This window comes from Cannabis sativa, chromosome 9 (assembly GCF_029168945.1).
Source record: "Cannabis sativa cultivar Pink pepper isolate KNU-18-1 chromosome 9, ASM2916894v1, whole genome shotgun sequence".
In the NCBI taxonomy this organism is placed as follows: domain Eukaryota; kingdom Viridiplantae; phylum Streptophyta; class Magnoliopsida; order Rosales; family Cannabaceae; genus Cannabis; species Cannabis sativa.
In genome coordinates this window covers 57,999,900-58,020,494 of record NC_083609.1, presented here as the reverse complement: position 1 = coordinate 58,020,494, position 20,595 = coordinate 57,999,900, and the positions used below count along the sequence as shown (strand labels likewise).

Genomic DNA, 20,595 nt, shown 5'->3' with positions numbered 1-20,595 from the left:
TTTTTTATTCTTTTCTTTTTATTTTTAATTTTATTTCAGTTTTTAATTTTTTATTTTTAATTTTATTTCAGTTTTTAATTTTTAATTTTTAATTTTATTTTTCAGTTTTTAATTTTTAATTTTTTTTCCATAACAATTTTTCTTTTCTTTTTATTTTTAATTTTATTTCAGTTTTTAATTTTTTATTTTTAATTTTATTTCAGTTTTTAATTTTTTATTTTTAATTTTATTTTTAGTTTTTAATTTTTAATTTTTTTTCCATAACAATTCTTCTGTTCTTTTTATTTTTAATTTTTAATTGTAAAGCTAGTTTCTTATATATTGTTGCTTAGGTCTAGGATTGACTTCTATCAATCAAGGGAGAACTATATATATACATATATGATATGCACACGTAGTGAAGATTTTTGAGACGTACACAATGATATTATTGTCAACATATATAGTAGATATTAGGAAATTAGGTATACCAATACCAACAACACCACGATTCTAAGATTTTATTTTTGAAATATCTCAAAATCAGTCTAATATTATTTGTACAAATTAAAAACGCGCATGTTAGTGTGTCTAATTAAGTCAATAAAAATCACTATTGAAAGAGTGATGAACATATATAGCATTGCTATTGAAAAAACTGATGATATACAACATTCACGTGCAATAATATTAGAGAATAGTGTGCAGAGATTTCATTGTCAACGTTTCTGGGAAAAAAAGATAATGTTGGTGCTGATGTTCGAACCGAGGTTTGTTTTCGGTTTCTTTTTGGTTTTCTCCCATATTTGAAATTTTACACCTTCTGTATGTATTTTTTTAATATATTTTTTATCTAGTTGTTTCCTGTCCATTTTTATATCATCAATGGGTAACAATGAGATTTATCATGGATGTTGATGTTCAAAGAGTTTTTCCTGTATTTTAGTTTGTATACAGTTGTTTTGTAGTTTTATTATAGTTTTGCTACTTGCATATGTTATTTCACTATAAAATTAATATGCAACAATTTTCACAAAACTTACTATGTATAACTACGATTTCTTAGTCCCCATCAAATTAAATTCTTGCATAATATATAAACTATCATAAAACGATAATGCAACTATAAGGCAACTATTTGCACTTGCATACAGTTGTTTTGTAGTTTTATTATAGTTTTGCTACTTGCATATGTTATTTCACTATAAAATTAATATGCAACTATTTGCACAAAACTTACTATGTATAACTACTATTTCTTAGTCCCCATCAAATTAAATTCTTGCATAATATATAAACTATCATAAAACGATAATGCAACTATAAGGCAACCAAAACAAAAAATAAATCAAAATGTAACTGTATATAACGTAGATGTATTATTCATGAGGTTTTTTTAAAAATTTTCACATCATACATTGTTTTGAATTTGGTGGGAGGTCCAGATCTGTTTGTTACAGATCTACATTTCATGAATCTGGATTTCGATATTAGGGGGAGTTGTTTTGATCGAATAAAATAGAAAACAAATGTGTAATTTCAGTTTCTTCACAGTTTTTCTGATTTTTTTTTCGTCATTTTCAGTTTAGATCATTGCAGGTATTCTTTTCCAGTTGATTTTGCCAGAATTAATAGTTGTATTTTTCTCGTTTTGGTTTCATTTTAGTTGCTTTGCGGTTTTGAAACGAGCGCGTATTTTCATCTTCATGGTTCGCTCTGTACAGCTGAAGGCTTAGTGCATGTGATATTTTTGTAAATATTTGTATGTGGACTGTATAAATGTTTAATAGGCCGGCCCAAAGTATTTTTGTAATTTTTTTTTCTTTTTTGTATTTTTTTGTTTTTTTCCCTTTTTTAATCTCTTTTATATTTTATTTTATTCTATTTTCATTCATATTACTATATTAATTTTTTATTTCTCCCAACCACCAAATGCAACGTGATTAATGTTTGATGCTATAATATGTATAGCCTTTGTAACAAATATTATCCCAACATTAAACACATTAATGTTGGCTTTGGAAGCAGCCAGTGACACTGTAGCAACGAAAAATACCATTTATTAGAGATATACCATGCAAGAGATGTACAGCTAGAGTTGCACAAAAAAATATTGCACAGTGACTCATGATATATATAAAAATATATATATATGATGCATATATAGGAAAATTTGGGTTTACTTCACATTTTCCATTTCTTTGCTTAGAAAGCCTTGAAAAGGCTATTGGATCTTCCAAGTAGCAGCGTAATTAAGATGTGATCAAGAAACTAAAAATTATAGTACTTTTATTATTATTATTATTATTATTATTATTATTATTATTAGCAGCTTATATTTTATATGGATATTAATAATATAACTTATTTGTGATTTTTTTAACAGTTCGTTACTGCGCTGGTAAAAGTAACTTTTATCAGCACATTTCGCAAACTGCACTGGGAAAGAGGTCAAAGTTTTACCAGCGTACATTTGCAGTGGCTAAAATCTAACTTTTACCAGTACATTTACGCGCTGGAAAAAGTTATTTTTGCCAGCGCTTTTCATTTTATGCTAGCAAAAGTTCTAATACCAACATTGATTTGCCAACTCCCTTTTGCCAACACATCACAAGTAAATTCTATTTTACCAGCGCAATACCAATTTTCGACAGCACAAAAATATACTGGCAAAAGTGACATTTCTTGTAGTGTATGCAATATGTACTCACCACTATAGTAAGTCATGCATGCATGCCCTAAAATTTATTACTAACTAGGAAAGTTTAAGTGCATGCATTATATTTATCATGTACGTTAGACAACATATAAGGTTGGTTTGGTCCGTCATATTGGATTGTATTGTATTGTATTAGTATTAGTATTATTTAATAAAATACTATATATGTTTAGTATTGATTTGTATTAATAGGTTGTGTAAAAGTTATAATATTTAATAAACTCAACCACAACATCAACTTCAGGTCGGGTTTGAGTCCAGGACCCGGGTCCGAGTTCGAGTCCCGGTCGGTGTTTGGGTTCAGATCTTGGGTATGGGTCCGAGGTTCGATCCCGTGTTTGGTCTGGGTTGAGTCTTGGGTCCGAGTCCGGTCTGGGGTTCAAGTCGGGTCTGGATCTCGGGTTCGGGTTCGAGTCCCGTGCCCCAGTGCGGTCTGGGTCCAGGTTCGGGCTGGGGTCTAGCTCTCGAGTCTTGGTCTGGGTCCGAGTCCAGGTCCGGTTTTGAGTCTCGGGTCCGGACCGACCCCAAGGTTCGGATCCTGGCCCTGAAACAAAGTGGGCCACAGGGAAAAAAAAATTGGGCCCTTATGTTAGAAAAATATGGTATTTTTCAAAATCTGTAAAAAAAAAATATATATAATTTTAAAAGAGGAAAAAAAATTTGGGCCCCTGGGCTAGGTGGGCCCTAGGCACAGGCCTAGCTCGCCTATGCCCAGGGCCGGGCTTGCTCGTAGGGATCCAGGTTCGGATTCAGTTTCGAGTCTCGAGTCTCGGCTCGTGCTCATTTCCGGGTCCCGGGTCCCTAGATCCGAGTCAGAATTTAAGGTTGACCCCAAATCCTTTGTAAATATTATATACAAGCTAACACGAATCATTTTTTATATATTAAGTAATATAGCTTACATTGTATTATAATTTTTTATTGTAATAATTGATACAATACATTATTTTATCCAAACATAACAGTATTAATTATTTAATACAATACAATTACTGTGTTAGATATAACATATAAAGTGTTTTATAATATAATAAAAGTGTAAATAGCGGCAAAACCCCCAAAACTTTCATTTTGGTTTCACTTAACCCCAAAACTCAAATTTGGGCGGTAAAACCCTCAATACTTGCATTCTGTTAGCAATTTAACATTTCTGTCCATTTTAGGTGTTAAGTGTCATGTTGGACTGAACACAGTGTACACGTGACACAATTTTATTAGTCCACGTAAACAATTATTTAAAAAAATAAAAAATTAATTATTTTAAAAATTAAAAAAAAAAATTCTTTTTCTTTAAAAATTCAAAAATTTAAAATTAAAAAAACAATTTTAAAAAAGTAAAAATTAAAAAAAAAAAAAAAAAAAAAAAAAACCCTAATTCCCTATCCCATTGCCTGACTTCTTCTTCTTCCCCCACTCTCTCTCATCGAAGTACTGAAGAAAAAGACGTTAAATAGAGTAAGATGGGCAATGAGAGTGAGAGGAACGCATCCACACGCAACTATGTTCGTCAACATCATAAAAAAGGAGGGTTTTTTAAGGAACCCATTTTTCAGAGATTAAAAATAGGTTGAGAATAATGTGCAATTATAAAATCACTGTGGAATAAGTTTGGTCAGCTAAGAACCATTTCTCTAATTTATCACCAGATGGATGCGCTTCTACAAAAGTCATTTTGAACTCCAAAGCTTGCTCATGTTTTAAAGAACAAGCTTAGAAGAACATGGCTAATGGAGCACATCATTAATGTCTGATTTGGCTAAGTTGCATCATTCCAAACAGAAACAGTACAGGTAAAACACTTTTTTTCAATTAATGAAGAAAAACCATTTTCAAGTACTGGTGCCAAAAGCAATATAATTAATTAAAAAGAGAGAACCCATCTGGGATTTCACAAAATCAAATACAACACAAAACTCATCCGGTTAGCTTAACATCTGAAAATGTCAGAAAGTTTGGATTGGATAAAAGAATGAAACCAGTAAAGAAAGGCTTACCACATTTTCAGTGTCAATAATATTATAATAATAATAATAATAATAATAAAGCTTCATCAAAAGGGTGATTCCTTTCATTGTTCTTGGTTTTCTCGGTAACCAAATGGAACAAATCTGCCCTCTTCAAAAAAAAAAAAAAAATGGAACAAATCTGAACGATTAATTTTTTATTTGATTTGATTTTTAAATTTAATTTATGAATTAATTTGGGGATCAAAATCTAATTATGCAGATTGTAATGAGTAAAAGAAGAAGAAGGAGGAGGAGGAGGAGGAGGGCTTCAGGGAATGGGATAGGGAATTAGGGTTTTTTTTTTTAATTTTTTTTTTTTTAAATTGTTTTTTTAATTTTTAAAGAAAAAGAAATTTTTTATTTTTATTTTTAAAATAATTAATTTTTATTTTTTTAAATAATTTTTTTACGTGGACTAATAAAATTGTGCCACGTGTACACTGTGTCCAATCCAACATGGCACTTAACAACTAAAATGAACGGAAATATTAAATTGCTAACAGAATGCAAGTATTGAGAATTTTACCGCCCAAATTTGAGTTTTGAGGGTTAAGTGAAACCAAAATAAAAATTTTGGAAGGGCGTTTTGACGCCATTTACTTATAATAAAATGACTATGAATTCTTTTAGGAGACTAAGAGATTTTTACATTAAAATTAGATGATGCATGACTCCATCAAATAAGGCAATTAAGTTGGCTTGTTTTATGGATCGTGATTAATGCTTTTCTTTGTCTGATTGCATGTACCAAATCTAATTGAAAGACTTTTAAATTTTATTGTATATATGTGTGCTTTTAATGGGTATTACTTATAAATAAGTATAATTAGAAAAATTTGAATTTTTATGCTTAATTTTTCTATCAAATTAAAGAAAAATTTTCATTTTTACATTATATGATTTAGGTTGTTCTAATAATTGAAAAAAAAAATAAGAAAAAAATAATTATTCAGAAAAAAAGTAAGATAAAAAAAAAAAAGTTGAGTCACTTACATATTTTTATATAAATATTTTTTTCATGCAGTGTAGAAAAGAGATATTTTTTATATATTTTTTAATTAAGTAGTTAAATTAAGTATAAAAACTCAAATTTCTCTTTTAGTATTCTTATTAATCAAAATCTAATAGTTTAATATTTTAAAATTAATATTTATAGTTAAATTTTTTTAGTAACCATCAATGCGTAATACTTACTTGTTAAAAAGTATTCTACATATTTATATATGTAATACCCATTTAAAAGTGTTCTATGTATATATATAAATTATTTTACACACAAATCATACATAAATTTGACACACATTTATATACATCATCTTTATTTAAATAACCCACATATCAAAAATAACTTACCACATATATGTCTCTAGTATATGCGATTTATATGTTCACATGTCAATATTACTTTAAGATAAGGGTGCACATCAGGTAGCTTTTTCGAGTTTTCGGGTCTGGGTTTGAAATCTTGGAACCAAATCCGCCCATATGGAGACCGGTTTTTTTGGATTTCGAGTCCGGATGGGTCGGGTTTGGGTTGGGACACGTTTGGGGTGGGTTAGGTCGGGTTTCGGGTTGGACTGCTATTTTATAAAAAAAAAAATATATCATTTTTTAACAAAAAAACTACAAAATAATACAATTATGCAATGTATTATTATACACTTACACAAATACACAATACACAATTATACACAATAATACAATATATTATAAATTATCAATTTTTATTTTGATTTTTTTTTTACTTTTTCCAAAAAAAATATTTATATATATCATTATATATACATATTACATAAACTAACACATTAACAATTTAACACACTCACATTTTCACAAGGGAAATTTGACATTTTATGCTTAAACATTAGATAGGGTGTTTAATTATACCACCCTTTTAAAAATTTTATAACTATCCTATTCTTTTATTAGTGACCCCAAAATACCCCTAACCCAAAAAATCCCAAAAAATTTGCCTCCTTCTCCCTCTCTTCTTCTCTCTCTCTCTCTCTCTCTCTCTCTCTCTCTCTCTCTCTCTCTCTCTCTCTCTCTCTCTCTCTCTCTCTCTCTCTCTCTCTCTCTCTCTCTCTTCACTTCACGCACTCTCTCTCTCTCTCTTCACACACACTCCCTCTCTATCACTGCCGCCGATCGATCCTCTCCCGGCCGACTGCCACCTCCACCATTTTCACCCTCAACCTCCACCTCACTCAACAAAGCAATGGGTAAGTGTTTTTCTTAGTAAATAGTGTAGTTTTTTGTTAAATTGCATGGATCTGAACGTTGTTAGTTGTAATATGTGACTTTTGTGTCCTTGAAATGGAGGTAGAGTTTGTGGCTAACCGTTTGTGTTTTTCTGGGTTTTTTTGTTTTTTTGCGATTTTATGCGACATCATGCGATGTTTTGTGCGATTTCATGAGAAATCTGAGGTTAGAGATGACATGATTAATTTTGGCGACTTTGTACGATTATTTTACGATTTTATGTGCGATAATGATGTTTGGCGATTGGTGTGCGATATGTTGTGCATCGTTATGCGATTTTATTGACTATGTGATATTGTGTGACTTTATGCGATTTCTTTCCTTTGTTGTGAGATTATTGTGCGACATCATAACTGGTTTATATTATGTTAGTGTAACGCCCTGACCCTCAGGAACGCCACGTGTGTGCTTTTATAAACTTATTATTATTAATCTATAAATTTTAGAAAAGTGTGGTTTAATTTAAATCTTTAATTAAATTCAACATAAAGACTTTCATTTTAAATAATGTCGTAATATGGGGATCCCCTGTTTATAAAATAAAAATATTCTTTTACAATAAATTACATTTCCAAACATAGAAAGGAATTTCGATCCTGCTTCCCAGAAGTCAAGACCCCAGGCTGATATGTACATTGCTGGAGACCTCTGACTCATGGCCAAACACAGCTTCCAACTTCCATACCTGCACCACGAAGCACCCGTGAGTCACAATGACTCAGCAAGAAAAGCTACTAATTAGACTTTATGGAAAGTGCAGGCAGATTTCATAATAATATAATATACATACCGGTAGGTCTTACATATGTCAATCTACATATACCAAAAATAACATAATGCTTAATAAGCAAATTTAATACATAATAAAGAATCTTTATAGCTATTCATAATCAACCATCTCAGTGGTTTATTAAATACCTTAATCACACATCATTATAAACACTCACTTTCAGTACTTCATAAATCACTCTAATTCATATATTACAGTAACCACATAATCTCAATGCTTAATAAAGTACTCAAACACATAATCTTATTGCTTCATAAAGCACTCAATTCTTACATCCCAACAACATGTATTCTTTTTACCCCCGACAATTACAGAGACTAATTTCATAAATAATATAACGTTCATTCAATCATACCATAACACAATAATTTAGTTACAACTCATCACATAATAACACACTTGATCATTCCACAACTTCATAATCACATAATTTAGGTACTTCATAAAGTACCCCTACCACTCGTTAACCACGAGCTGTATATGTCACTATCGTTGTCCGATACAACAAACGATAAGTAAGAAACCTATCCGCGGTTTCAGGAGTAATTACTCATAACGGTAATAACCGTTTCTTTTACTCGATCATAATCGAGCCACAACGATAATAATCGTTTCATAATACTTCCCTCGATCATAATCGAGTCAAACGATAATAATCGTTTCATAATATTTTCCCCTCGATCATAATCGAGTCAAACGATAATAATCGTTTCATAATATTTTCCCCTCGATCATAATCGAGTCAAATCCATTACATATCGTTAACCTCGATTAGGATTAAGCCACAACAACGTATAACAAGATTTCAATCTTAATCGAAACTGTAACAATCATAACATTAACCTTATACAGTATTTAATACTTTTCTTACCTCAGTCCAGAAATTTAGTGTGCATCCCTTCTAAATGGAATCAAAGCTTGGCAAATCCTGGGTCCTATGTCACGACAACAAAAACTAATAAATACCCTAAACCAAAACTCTGAAAACTAACCCTAGTTTTCATAACCGGACCAAACTTAACTTCCATTAGCTCCAAAGTAAGCCAAACAATACTCAAATAGCCTAAAATGGATACTGGGTACAACCCTGAGCCAAAAATCAAATTCCGAGGAAAACACAGAAAAATTTCCCCTGCTTGCAACCGGTCGACCGGTTCTGGTACACCAGAACCAACCGGTCGACCGGTTCTGGCAAACCAGGAAATTTTCGAGTTCTTCCCCAAATTCGAACCAAACTCTCTTCAAACCTGTCCAACAACTCCAGTATAAGTACACAACATATATACAACATTCACAAAGCATCAGATCACCTCAATTCATCAATTTGTCCAAGTCACCATGTTAGAACCTAGAAATTGAATTCTAACACTCAATTCTCCAATTTCAGCACCACAACCATTAAAATCACTTAAACTAAACTCTAACAAATCATAATTCAAACCTGAAAACATTATCTAACCTTAGTTGACATCACAAATTTCAAAATCCCTAGAGTACCCAATCCAAACTCAAACCCAAACCTTAGAAAATAAACAAGGAAAAGGAAGAAAACTTACCTCAAGTGTAGACAACTCTAATCCTTGATCAAACCTTGCTAGAACACAGCTGAAGTAGCAAAGAAATCCCTAGTTCTTGCTGGGTTTTCTATGGCCACGAGAGGGAGAGAGAGAAGACACTATGAAACATAGTCTAGGTTATCATCTTTTATATCTTATTTTTATTTTATTTATATTTTTTTTTTGTAGAAAAGAAATATGTTTAAGGTAATATATATCTTACCCTAAACAATAATCAGCCAAGAGAAATATTAAAATACAAAAACATCCAAATTACAAAATGACTAATCTACCCCTCACTAAAAGCTTAAGTTATAACTTAACTTAAGGGTATTTTGGTCATTTCAACTCAACATTCGTACTTCCCGACATTTTAACCTAGTCTGATATAATTCCAATTCAATTCATCTTTTATTGTCGTGACATTTCTGACCTTCCTACCAAGTTCCACAGTTTCCCGGCCCAAAATATTTTATTCAAATTATGGTATCTACGATACCCACATGTTCCAATACAATCTCCGTAATTAATAAATTACGCTTTATTATTCATTAATTCATATTTCCCTAATCAACTCATGATTAATTTAAGTAGGATTATAATCCTACTCTAATACCCACATGATCACATATTTAATAAAATATGGCCAATTAAATATCAATACAATTCTCGGGATATTACAATTATCCCCTCCTTATAGAAATTTTGTCCTCAAAATTTACTCAAACAATCCGGGATATGGCTCCTGCCATTACGACTTCAACTCCCACATCACTTTTCACTATTATTGTTCTTTCACAACACTATAACTAGTGATATAATCTTAATTCCGTAACACTCTCTCTTTTCTATCAAATTCTGTACTGATTGTTCTTCATATGACAAGTCTGTTTGAAATTCAATATTCTCGCAACTCTGTGTATAGATCGCTTCTACCTTATACTTCTGAAACATCGAAGTATATATTATAAACATCAGATAAAACAAGGGGTATGGCTAGCTAATAAGCTACCCGACTTACCCTTTCTGAAAACTCACACAGACTGATCAACTTGGGACTTACTTCCCTTTTGTTCCAACTTCCAAATTTTTCTTTTCGTTGGAACCACCTGAAGATAGATAGGATTCCCAACTTTAAATTTAATATCTCTATTCATCTATTGCATAAGCAATACACAAATTTGAATCTTTAAACTGCATCAATATCACTTTAACAGTACTCTAATAACTGTCATTACATGAAAACTCATTTAGAATCTTCCACTCAGTATTTTTATTTGACTGATACAACAATCTGGTTTATATCATAAAATTTCCTTTAAACAAAATCAAAAGTCCTTTGTCAAGCCGGTATCAAACCTCCTCTCGTGCTTCTAAAGTTCGGAGTTACTCCACTGAGCCATTTTATTTCTTTCCAACAAATTGAACTACAATGTAATATTAACAAGTTCTCCAATCGCGATCTCAATTCCTATTCTATTTACATCCCCAACAACTGATGGTAAGATCTTTTTCCTTTACAAACTTCTCCTGGACCTCTTTGATTTACAATACCTATTACCAATTTACTTCCCAAAACGGTAAAGAAACATACCGTTATAATCTTCAACTAACCCTAACCATTATTGCAGCTTCTTACTTAAATCCTTTCAAGTGAAGATATGTTTTGAAGCCCTTGTAGTTCATATAAACTTCACACTTTTCATCATATAGGTACTGACGCCAAACTCTCAGTGCATAAATAACCGCGCCAACTTAGTATCATGATTAGAACACCACTATTCACACTCCTTCCATTGTCCAGGTGCACAGGCAATAACCCTCTTAAACTGTATCAAAATATAATCTACTCCATGTTTAGAGGTGTCGCAATAATTCATAATTTTCTTCTCAAGGACTGGTAACGTTAGCACTGGTGCAATAGGTAACTTTTATTTCAGTTCTTTTCACTTAATTCCATTAAGGACATAGACCCCTCAAAAACTATCCCACAACATCCTGTTAATTCCAAAAAAAAAATTCTAACCTTCATTGTAAATTTAGGATCAGCAAAATTTGCATTTCTCATATTTAGCACAAAACTTATGCTTCTAGAGACGTAACATCATCATCCAAAGGAATCACAATACCCTTACCGAAAACAATTATGAAGTTATCAGTACGAAAACTGTTTTAAGAATATCCTCCTTTCGAGTCTTCAACTGGTAATAACCAGATCGAAGACCAAACCTAGAGAAGTTGATCCTTCCCTAAAATTATTCAACGTAACATCTGTCCTTATCAAAGGATACTTATTCTTCACAAATAAAACTGGTATACCCCAGAATGAAATACTTAAATTGGTAGTTTCAAGCCCAACCTTTCTTACAATTGAATCTTCACTCCTTTCAATTCTATAATTACCATCCAATTCAGAATTTTGGATACAGGTTTTACTCCCATTACCATTTCAATTCAGAATCAATTTCTCACTTAACCAATAACCCTAGTGGCTCCTCTAAAAGCATCTAGAACCTTGAGCCCCAAGATTGTGTCCCAATCTCACTAATGTTCCCTTTATAATATTGGCCACACTAACTGAAAAAAAAGTTGATACATCCCTCCCATTATAACCCCCTTCAACCTTAAACACCGGGATTAATGGATTTTGGAACCTTTGAACCTTACCCAAGAACACAAGTGGGTCCTCATTTTCATTCTTTTTTTTTTTAAAATTCAGCACAACTGAAACAACGAACTATTTCCTTGCCCTCACAATCTGGGAAGGGTTTAGACCACATACTGGAAAATAACCAGTTCTCCAGTAAACGAAAAGGTACCAGAGCTACTCAGTAACACACCATTAATTTTACACAAACTTTTAATCATTCTTCCATTCCCGCTACTATAACCATGGGCAGTTTCTTTTCAAATGGCCTACTACCCCACACTGAATGCAGGCTCTCATGTAGCGTTCATTTTATTGGTGTCCCTTACATCTCGACCCCCTGAATGGGTTTACAAATCTTTTGTTCCCACCATGTCAGAAACTTTGGTTACTTTAAATCCTCCCACTAGGACCCATAACTGGTGGGTTGGTAACTCTTTTCTTTTCTTTTCTTTTTTTTTTGAATCGTTAGGGTTAACACTTTTTACCCGTTCCAACACGAAATATTTACCTTCATGAATCTCCTTTCGTATTATGTCTTTCGTGATTTAGTTCTTGCACCCCCAACAGTAAGGGTTAGCTCAACCATCTGAGCACAAAACCAGACAACTTCTAGTTGCTTAGCCATTAAATCTACATTTTGAATGAGATACTCTTCCCACATTCAATTAGATTTAACCCTTCTAGCAGCCTTAGCAACTACTCCATCAAAACAAAACTTTACCAATCAGTCCAGCTTAGTGTCATCCTCCATCACTATGCTGCCCGGGATTAACCATACAGGTTCTATTACCTTGACACTCAAGTAATCTCTAACTTCATAACATACATTTACTCTCAGTTTTATGGTAGTGGAAGATTCATAACCACACCACCTATCCTGAGCATAGCAGGCTCACAATCATTCTTGCTAAATTGCCTCAAGTACACCTCCTAATACACTCGCGACCATTCCTTGGTCATAGTTAGAATCTTTCTAACTAAAACTAATGCTAATAAGCATTACCGCACATGCATAAATATACTCAATAATTTTATATTAAAACTTATCACGCTTCTATAACAACTTACACATTTCAAATAAGCATACAATTCAAATAATCAGTAAATAATTCACTAATCAACTATCACTTACTAAACCATGAGTCGAACGAGTCTTCACAGCCAATGTACATATCAAACCAGTCTTCAGGATCTTTAAACCTTGGTCGCTCTGATACCATGTTGTAACGCCCTGACCCTCTGGAACGCCACGTGTGTGCTTTTATAAACTTATTATTATTAATCTATAAATTTTAGAAAAGTGTGGTTTAATTTAAATCTTTAATTAAATTCAACATAAAGACTTTCATTTTAAATAATGTCGTAATATGGGGATCCCCTGTTTATAAAATAAAAATATTCTTTTACAATAAATTACATTTCCAAACATAGAAAGGAATTTCGATCCTGCTTCCCAGAAGTCAAGACCCCAGGCTGATATGTACATTGCTGGAGACCTCTGACTCATGGCCAAACACAGCTTCCAACTTCCATACCTGCACCACGAAGCACCCGTGAGTCACAATGACTCAGCAAGAAAAGCTACTAATTAGACTTTATGGAAAGTGCAGGCAGATTTCATAATAATATAATATACATACCGGTAGGTCTTACATATGTCAATCTACATATACCAAAAATAACATAATGCTTAATAAGCAAATTTAATACATAATAAAGAATCTTTATAGCTATTCATAATCAACCATCTCAGTGGTTTATTAAATACCTTAATCACACATCATTATAAACACTCACTTTCAGTACTTCATAAATCACTCTAATTCATATATTACAGTAACCACATAATCTCAATGCTTAATAAAGTACTCAAACACATAATCTTATTGCTTCATAAAGCACTCAATTCTTACATCCCAACAACATGTATTCTTTTTACCCCCGACAATTACAGAGACTAATTTCATAAATAATATAACGTTCATTCAATCATACCATAACACAATAATTTAGTTACAACTCATCACATAATAACACACTTGATCATTCCACAACTTCATAATCACATAATTTAGGTACTTCATAAAGTACCCCTACCACTCGTTAACCACGAGCTGTATATGTCACTATCGTTGTCCGATACAACAAACGATAAGTAAGAAACCTATCCGCGGTTTCAGGAGTAATTACTCATAACGGTAATAACCGTTTCTTTTACTCGATCATAATCGAGCCACAACGATAATAATCGTTTCATAATACTTCCCTCGATCATAATCGAGTCAAACGATAATAATCGTTTCATAATATTTTCCCCTCGATCATAATCGAGTCAAACGATAATAATCGTTTCATAATATTTTCCCCTCGATCATAATCGAGTCAAATCCATTACATCTCGTTAACCTCGATTAGGATTAAGCCACAACAACGTATAACAAGATTTCAATCTTAATCGAAACTGTAACAATCATAACATTAACCTTATACAGTATTTAATACTTTTCTTACCTCAGTCCAGAAATTTAGTGTGCATCCCTTCTAAATGGAATCAAAGCTTGGCAAATCCTGGGTCCTATGTCACGACAACAAAAACTAATAAATACCCTAAACCAAAACTCTGAAAACTAACCCTAGTTTTCATAACCGGACCAAACTTAACTTCCATTAGCTCCAAAGTAAGCCAAACAATACTCAAATAGCCTAAAATGGATACTGGGTACAACCCTGAGCCAAAAATCAAATTCCGAGGAAAACACAGAAAAATTTCCCCTGCTTGCAACCGGTCGACCGGTTCTGGTACACCAGAACCAACCGGTCGACCTGCTTCGGCAAACCAGAAATTTTCGAGTTCTTCCCCAAATTCGAACCAAACTCTCTTCAAACTCCGTCCAACAACTCCAAGTATAAGTACACAACATATATACAACATTCACAAAGCATCGTATCACCTCAATTCATCAATTTGTCCAAGTCACCATGTTAGAACCTAGAAATTGAATTCTAACACTCAATTCTCCAATTTCAGCACCACAACCATTAAAATCACTTAAACTAAACTCTAACAAATCATAATTCAAACCTGAAAACATTATCTAACCTTAGTTGACATCACAGCCCCAAAATCCCTAGAGTATCCAATCCAAACTCAAACCCAAACCTTAGAAAATAAACAAGGAAAAGGAAGAAAACTTACCTCAAGTGTAGACAACTCTAATCCTTGATCAAACCTTGCTAGAACACAGCTGAAGTAGCAAAGAAATCCCTAGTTCTTGCTGGGTTTTCTATGGCCACGAGAGGGAGAGAGAGAAGACACTATGAAACATAGTCTAGGTTATCCTCTTTTATATCTTATTTTTATTTTATTTAATTTTTTTTTTGAAAAGAAATATGTTTAAGGTAATATATATCTTACCCTAAACAATAATCAGCCAAGAGAAATATTAAAATACAAAAACATCCAAATTACAAAATGACTAATCTACCCCTCACTAAAAGCTTAAGTTATAACTTAACTTAAGGGTATTTTGGTCATTTCAACTCAACATTCGTACTTCCCGACATTTTAACCTAGTCCGATATAATTCCAATTCAATTCATCTTTTATTGTCGTGACATTTCTGACCTTCCTACCAAGTTCCACAGTTTCCCGGCCCAAAATATTTTATTCAAATTATGGTATCTACGATACCCACATGTTCCAATACAATCTCCGTAATTAATAAATTACGCTTTATTATTCATTAATTCATATTTCCCTAATCAACTCATGATTAATTTAAGTAGGATTATAATCCTACTCTAATACCCACATGATCACATATTTAATAAAATATGGCCAATTAAATATCAATACAATTCTCGGGATATTACAGTTAGCTTAAAGCGATTATTGTGCGATTATTGTGCGATATTGTGTGATATTGTGTGCGATATAGTATGGTGATTTTTTTATGTAAGTTTGTTTGTATTTCTTTGGAACAGATTCATCTGTATTTGTGCCTGTATTGTATGATGGCGTTTGGACTTTGGAGGGTTTCAACTGGGTATTTGATTCCTCAAAAAGTAAGACATTGATATTGGACGTTGACTGTACACTGAAAAAGTTGCGTGAAGTTTTGCATGAAGAGTTGGAGGTGGACCACTTGGTGTATGAATTGAAGTTAGAAGTTCTTTACATGTACATGAAAGGCACTAAGTTTCCACCTGAGGTTTTAGTGAAAGATAGTCAACTACGAGTGTTCTTGAGCATGAAGGCAAAAATGAGTGTGGACAACTTGTTGCCACTATTTGTGACTAAGGTGAAGAAGAATGTGAATTTGGAGCAGACTCCCCGAAATGTAACCCCTAGAAGTGTTGTTGGGACCTTTGTCCCAGAAACTGATCTGGGGGTTGGTTTGGATGAGCAAGTTGGCACTAATGTAGATGATGAGAGAGTGGGTATCGAATTTCATCATTCAGATGAGTTCGATGCTCCCTTTTACAGCAATGATCCTGTGGTTGGTTTGGGTGTGGATGATGATGTGGCTACAGATGTACCTCCCCTGAGGATGGAACTAACTCCAAGCAACCAAGTAGAGCGACAAAGAAAACCCCCCCGTAGTGAGAATCGCCAAACACCAGGAACTAGTAGCAGTCGGCCAGGTCCTTCTGATAGTGCTCCTGTATCTGAATTTGAAGTTTCTACTAAATTCAAACCTCTTGTGTGGACAAGGGAAGACATAGAGGAAAATAATGTGTATACAACATCTCTTAGTGGTACGCCTTCAGGGGAGATATATCTGTTGGGTTTTATGCCCTAAATAAAATTCATTTCAATATAATCAGATTTACTTATTAATATAGATCAGAAATAACATTTAATGTTGCATGGTTCACATGATTTATTTCATGATTATATGTACATAATGTATAAATTCATCTGAAACCCTTTTCACATACTTGATCCTGTTTATTGTGCCGTCAACACATTGGAAAGTAAACATGACTATGTGAATAAAGTTTCCTAGATTTATCAGACACAGGGTTTTACTAATATGATAATCTACAACAGAGTTTACTTGCATTTGGAGAAGTGCTATGTTCTATCCAGAGCATTGGTTAAAGTAAAGCTCAGGTTGGATGCATGGAGTATGCATCGGAAGGGACCGATATTGAACTTTGACTTAGATTTAATTAAACTTACCGTAAAATCTATTCAAGTCAATATCGCCTAGTTGATCCTAGATCAAATGATCTTAATCCTGTTATGATTAGGCTCAATCTTGAAAGGTTATTCGTGTTCCTTGAATTGTTAGTTAAGCCTACTTTTAAGTCAGGGTGATACATACTTTTTGGGAACACGGTAGTGCAATTGAGTGGGAGCGCTAGCATAAACATGGAATCTATAGCTTCTATCTGGCGAATAGTAAGCAAAGGATGATCACATTCGAGCTTGACCAAACAAAAATAAATGGTGGAGATCTCATTTCACATAAGCTGAAATATCATTTATACGGGGTCAAGTGTTTTAAGGATAAAATACATAGTAGGGTGTTACGGTAATTTAATCCCTTTACTGTGTAGATCATTCATATAGAGGATAATTGATCACATTAGGATTATAACAATGGATAACTAATGATGTGTCTATATGGTGGAACATATAGAGCATTCTATATACTGAGAGTGCAATTCTAAGTTCTATGCGTGGATTCAACGAAGAATTAATAAGTTAGTGAATTTTAGTGCTAAATTCTTGATCTACTTATTGGAAGCTCGGTTATATAGACCCATGGTCCCCCCACTAGTTGAGATAATATTGCTTGTAAGACTCATGTAATTGGTTTTGATTAATCAATTATAATTCTCAAATTAGACTATGTCTATTTGTGAATTTTTCACTAAGTAAGGGCGAAATTGTAAAGAAAGAGTTTATAGGGGCATATTTGTTAATTATGATACTTTGTATGGTTCAATTAATAAATATGATAAATGACAATATTATTTAATAATTATTTATAGTTATTAAATAGTTAGAATTGGCATTTAAATGGTTGAATTAGGAAATTGGCATTTTGGAGAAAATCAGATACAAAAGGTGTTAAAATTGCAAAATTGCAAAACCCAAGGCCCAATCCACTAAGTGTATGGCCGGCCACCTTTGTGTGTATTTTAAGTTGATTTTTTCATTATTTTAATGCCATATAATTCAAACCTAACCCTAGTGGAATGCTATAAATAGATAGTGAAGGCTTCAGAAAAAGAAGACTTTTCTTCTGACACTTTCTGATTCAGAAAAACTGAGCCTTCTCTCTCCCTATCTTTAGCTGCCACTTCTTCTTTCTTCTTCCTTTGAATTTTGAAATCCTTAGTGATTAGAGTAGTGCCCACACACATCAAGTGATACCTCAATCATAGTGAGGAAGATCGTGAAGAAAGATCATCAGCAAAGGAGTTTCAGCATCAAGGATTCAGAGAAAGAGATCCAGGTTCAGATATTGAGATAATGCTCTGCTACAGAAAGGAATCAAGGGCTAGATATCTGAACGGAAGGAGTCATATTATTCCGCTGCAACCAATGTAAGGTTTCTTAAACTTTATATGTGTTTAATTTATCGTTTTAGAAAGTTCTTATTTAGGATGTTAATAAACATACTTGTGAGTAGATCTAAGATCCTGGTAAAATAATTTCCAACAATATCTTGGCAAGTTGTACAAAAACAAGGAAGAATTGAAGAATGTAGTGGGAAGGTATGCACTGAAAAATAATTTTGAGTGGATGGTAAGTAAGTCTGGCACTGATGTGTTTTACGTTACTTGTAAGGATGAAAATTGTAAATGGAGATTAAGGGGGAATAAGAAGGCACTTTGTGACATGTTTGAGGTTATTGTGTTTCACAACGAACACACATGTAACTTGGATTCTAGACATTCTGATCACCGGCAAACAGCACCGTGGGTCATTGGTCACATTATTAAGAACAAGTACACATCAGATGGATCTAACTACAAGGCAAAAGACATACAGAGGGATATGTTTGATGAATATGGCATCAAGATGAGTTATGAGAAAGCTTGGAGATGTAGAGAGAAGGCAGTTATGTACAAGAGGGGTACTCCAGCAGAATCTTATACGAAATTATATGGTTACTTCTACATGCTAGAACAGAAGAATCCAAGCACTATTACTGACATTGTCAGCGAGGATAACCGGTTCAAGTACTGTTTCTAGTCACTCGTAGGAAGGGATTTAAGTTTTGTCGTCCTGTGATTAGTATCGACGGAACATTCTTGAAGACGAAGTATGGAGGAACACTGTTAGTTGCTGTTGCGTACGATGCAAACAACCAATTGTTTCCGGTAGCCTTTGCAATTGTTGACAGTGAGAATCATGACTCTTGGAAGTATTTCTTGCGGAAGTTGAAGGAAGCCATTGGTGAGGTTGAAAATCTTATGTTCATATCGGATAGGCATCAAAGCATTGAACATGCTGTTGATGTTGTTTTCCCAGAAGCATGCCACTGTGCATGCTTCAAGCATATTACTATGAATGTCGTTCACAAGTTTAAGACTGATGTATGCAACCAGCAAATATGGCTTGCAGCTTACGCATGGAACAAGACGGAATGTGATAGGCATTTTGAGGTGCTGAAACAGATGGACCCTGCCATTGCTACATACGTCGAGCAAATAGGGTTTGAAAAGTGGGCTCGTCTTTATTGTCCAGGCGATCGGTACAACATAATGACAAGCAACGCTGCCGAAAGCTTCAACAAGGTGACAAAAGAATTCAGAAAATATCCAGTAACTATTTTGGTTGACTTCATCAGGTTCACACTTCAAAATTGGTTTGCTTCTCGTCTCGAAAAGGCTAGTAAGTGCGCTACTCCTTTGGCTACTACTTTTGAAAATGATTTAAAGGATCAACATAAAGATGGTATGTTCAGGAGTGTCCTTCGTAATGGTGCCCAATTGTTCAACGTTGGTACGAGTCCTCAAGGTGAGAGAGGTGGTGATGTGAACTTAGTGGAGAGAACATGCACTTGCGGACTTTTCCAAACGCTCAAAATCCCTTGTCCCCATGCATGTGCCGCAGCAGTTAGTCAGAATGTGAGCGTGTACACACTTTGCTCTCCATATTACACTAAAGAAACGTGGAAGAAGATCTACGATGCCACAATTAATATTGTTGGCGAGGAGGATGAGTGGGTACTACCAGAACATATCAAGAACATAAGAATTGGGGTACCAGTGGAGAAAAAACCAGTAGGTCGGCCTAGGAAGAGCAATGCAGGTAGAAGACCGACGAAGCGTCGACCGTCTAGTGGTCAGGTGGTAGTGGAACCTCGTCATTGTTCGCTATGTCACGGTTCAGGGCACAACAGAGCTACATGCAAAGCTCGAGTTTGAACCATTTCTCTAATATTTAAATGAATATGTGTTGTATTGCTGGTTGTTGGATATTGTGCGATTTTCTCCTAGATTAATACTTTTTTGGTTTGTTTACCGAATTTTAGGCGACATTATGCGATTACTGTGCGATTTTTAACTGACAGGAGCTTGTTTTTTTAGTTTGTTTTGTTCTGTATTTTTTGGCGATATTATGCGATTATCGTGCGATTTTAATGCGATGTTAACTGCACAGGATCTTG

At 33.6% G+C, this 20,595-nt stretch overlaps 1 protein-coding gene and 1 non-coding gene across 2 annotated transcripts; one reads left to right on the top strand and one right to left on the bottom strand.

The window, feature by feature from the left end:
• Window positions 1-4,305: 4,305 nt before the first annotated feature.
• Window positions 4,306-4,473, bottom strand: LOC133031632 (small nucleolar RNA snoR127). Its single transcript, XR_009684733.1, has one exon. It is a non-coding gene; the product is annotated as a small nucleolar RNA snoR127 (small nucleolar RNA).
• Window positions 4,474-18,722: 14,249 nt separating this feature from the next.
• Window positions 18,723-20,353, top strand: LOC133031531 (uncharacterized). Its single transcript, XM_061105053.1, has 2 exons — window positions 18,723-19,162; window positions 19,219-20,353. Exons 1-2 carry the CDS (start codon window positions 18,723-18,725, stop codon window positions 20,351-20,353), a joined length of 1,575 nt encoding a protein of 524 aa, XP_060961036.1.
• The last annotated feature ends 242 nt before the right edge of the window (window positions 20,354-20,595 follow it).

Coding starts and splice junctions, on each gene's coding strand:
- LOC133031531 (XM_061105053.1), top strand. CDS start 18,723: ATGGTAAGTAAGTCTGGCACTGATGTGTTTTACGTTACTTGTAAGGAT. Junction 19,163..19,218: donor AGCGAGGATAACCGGTTCAA/GTACTGTTTCTA, acceptor TCCTGTGATTAG/TATCGACGGAACATTCTTGA.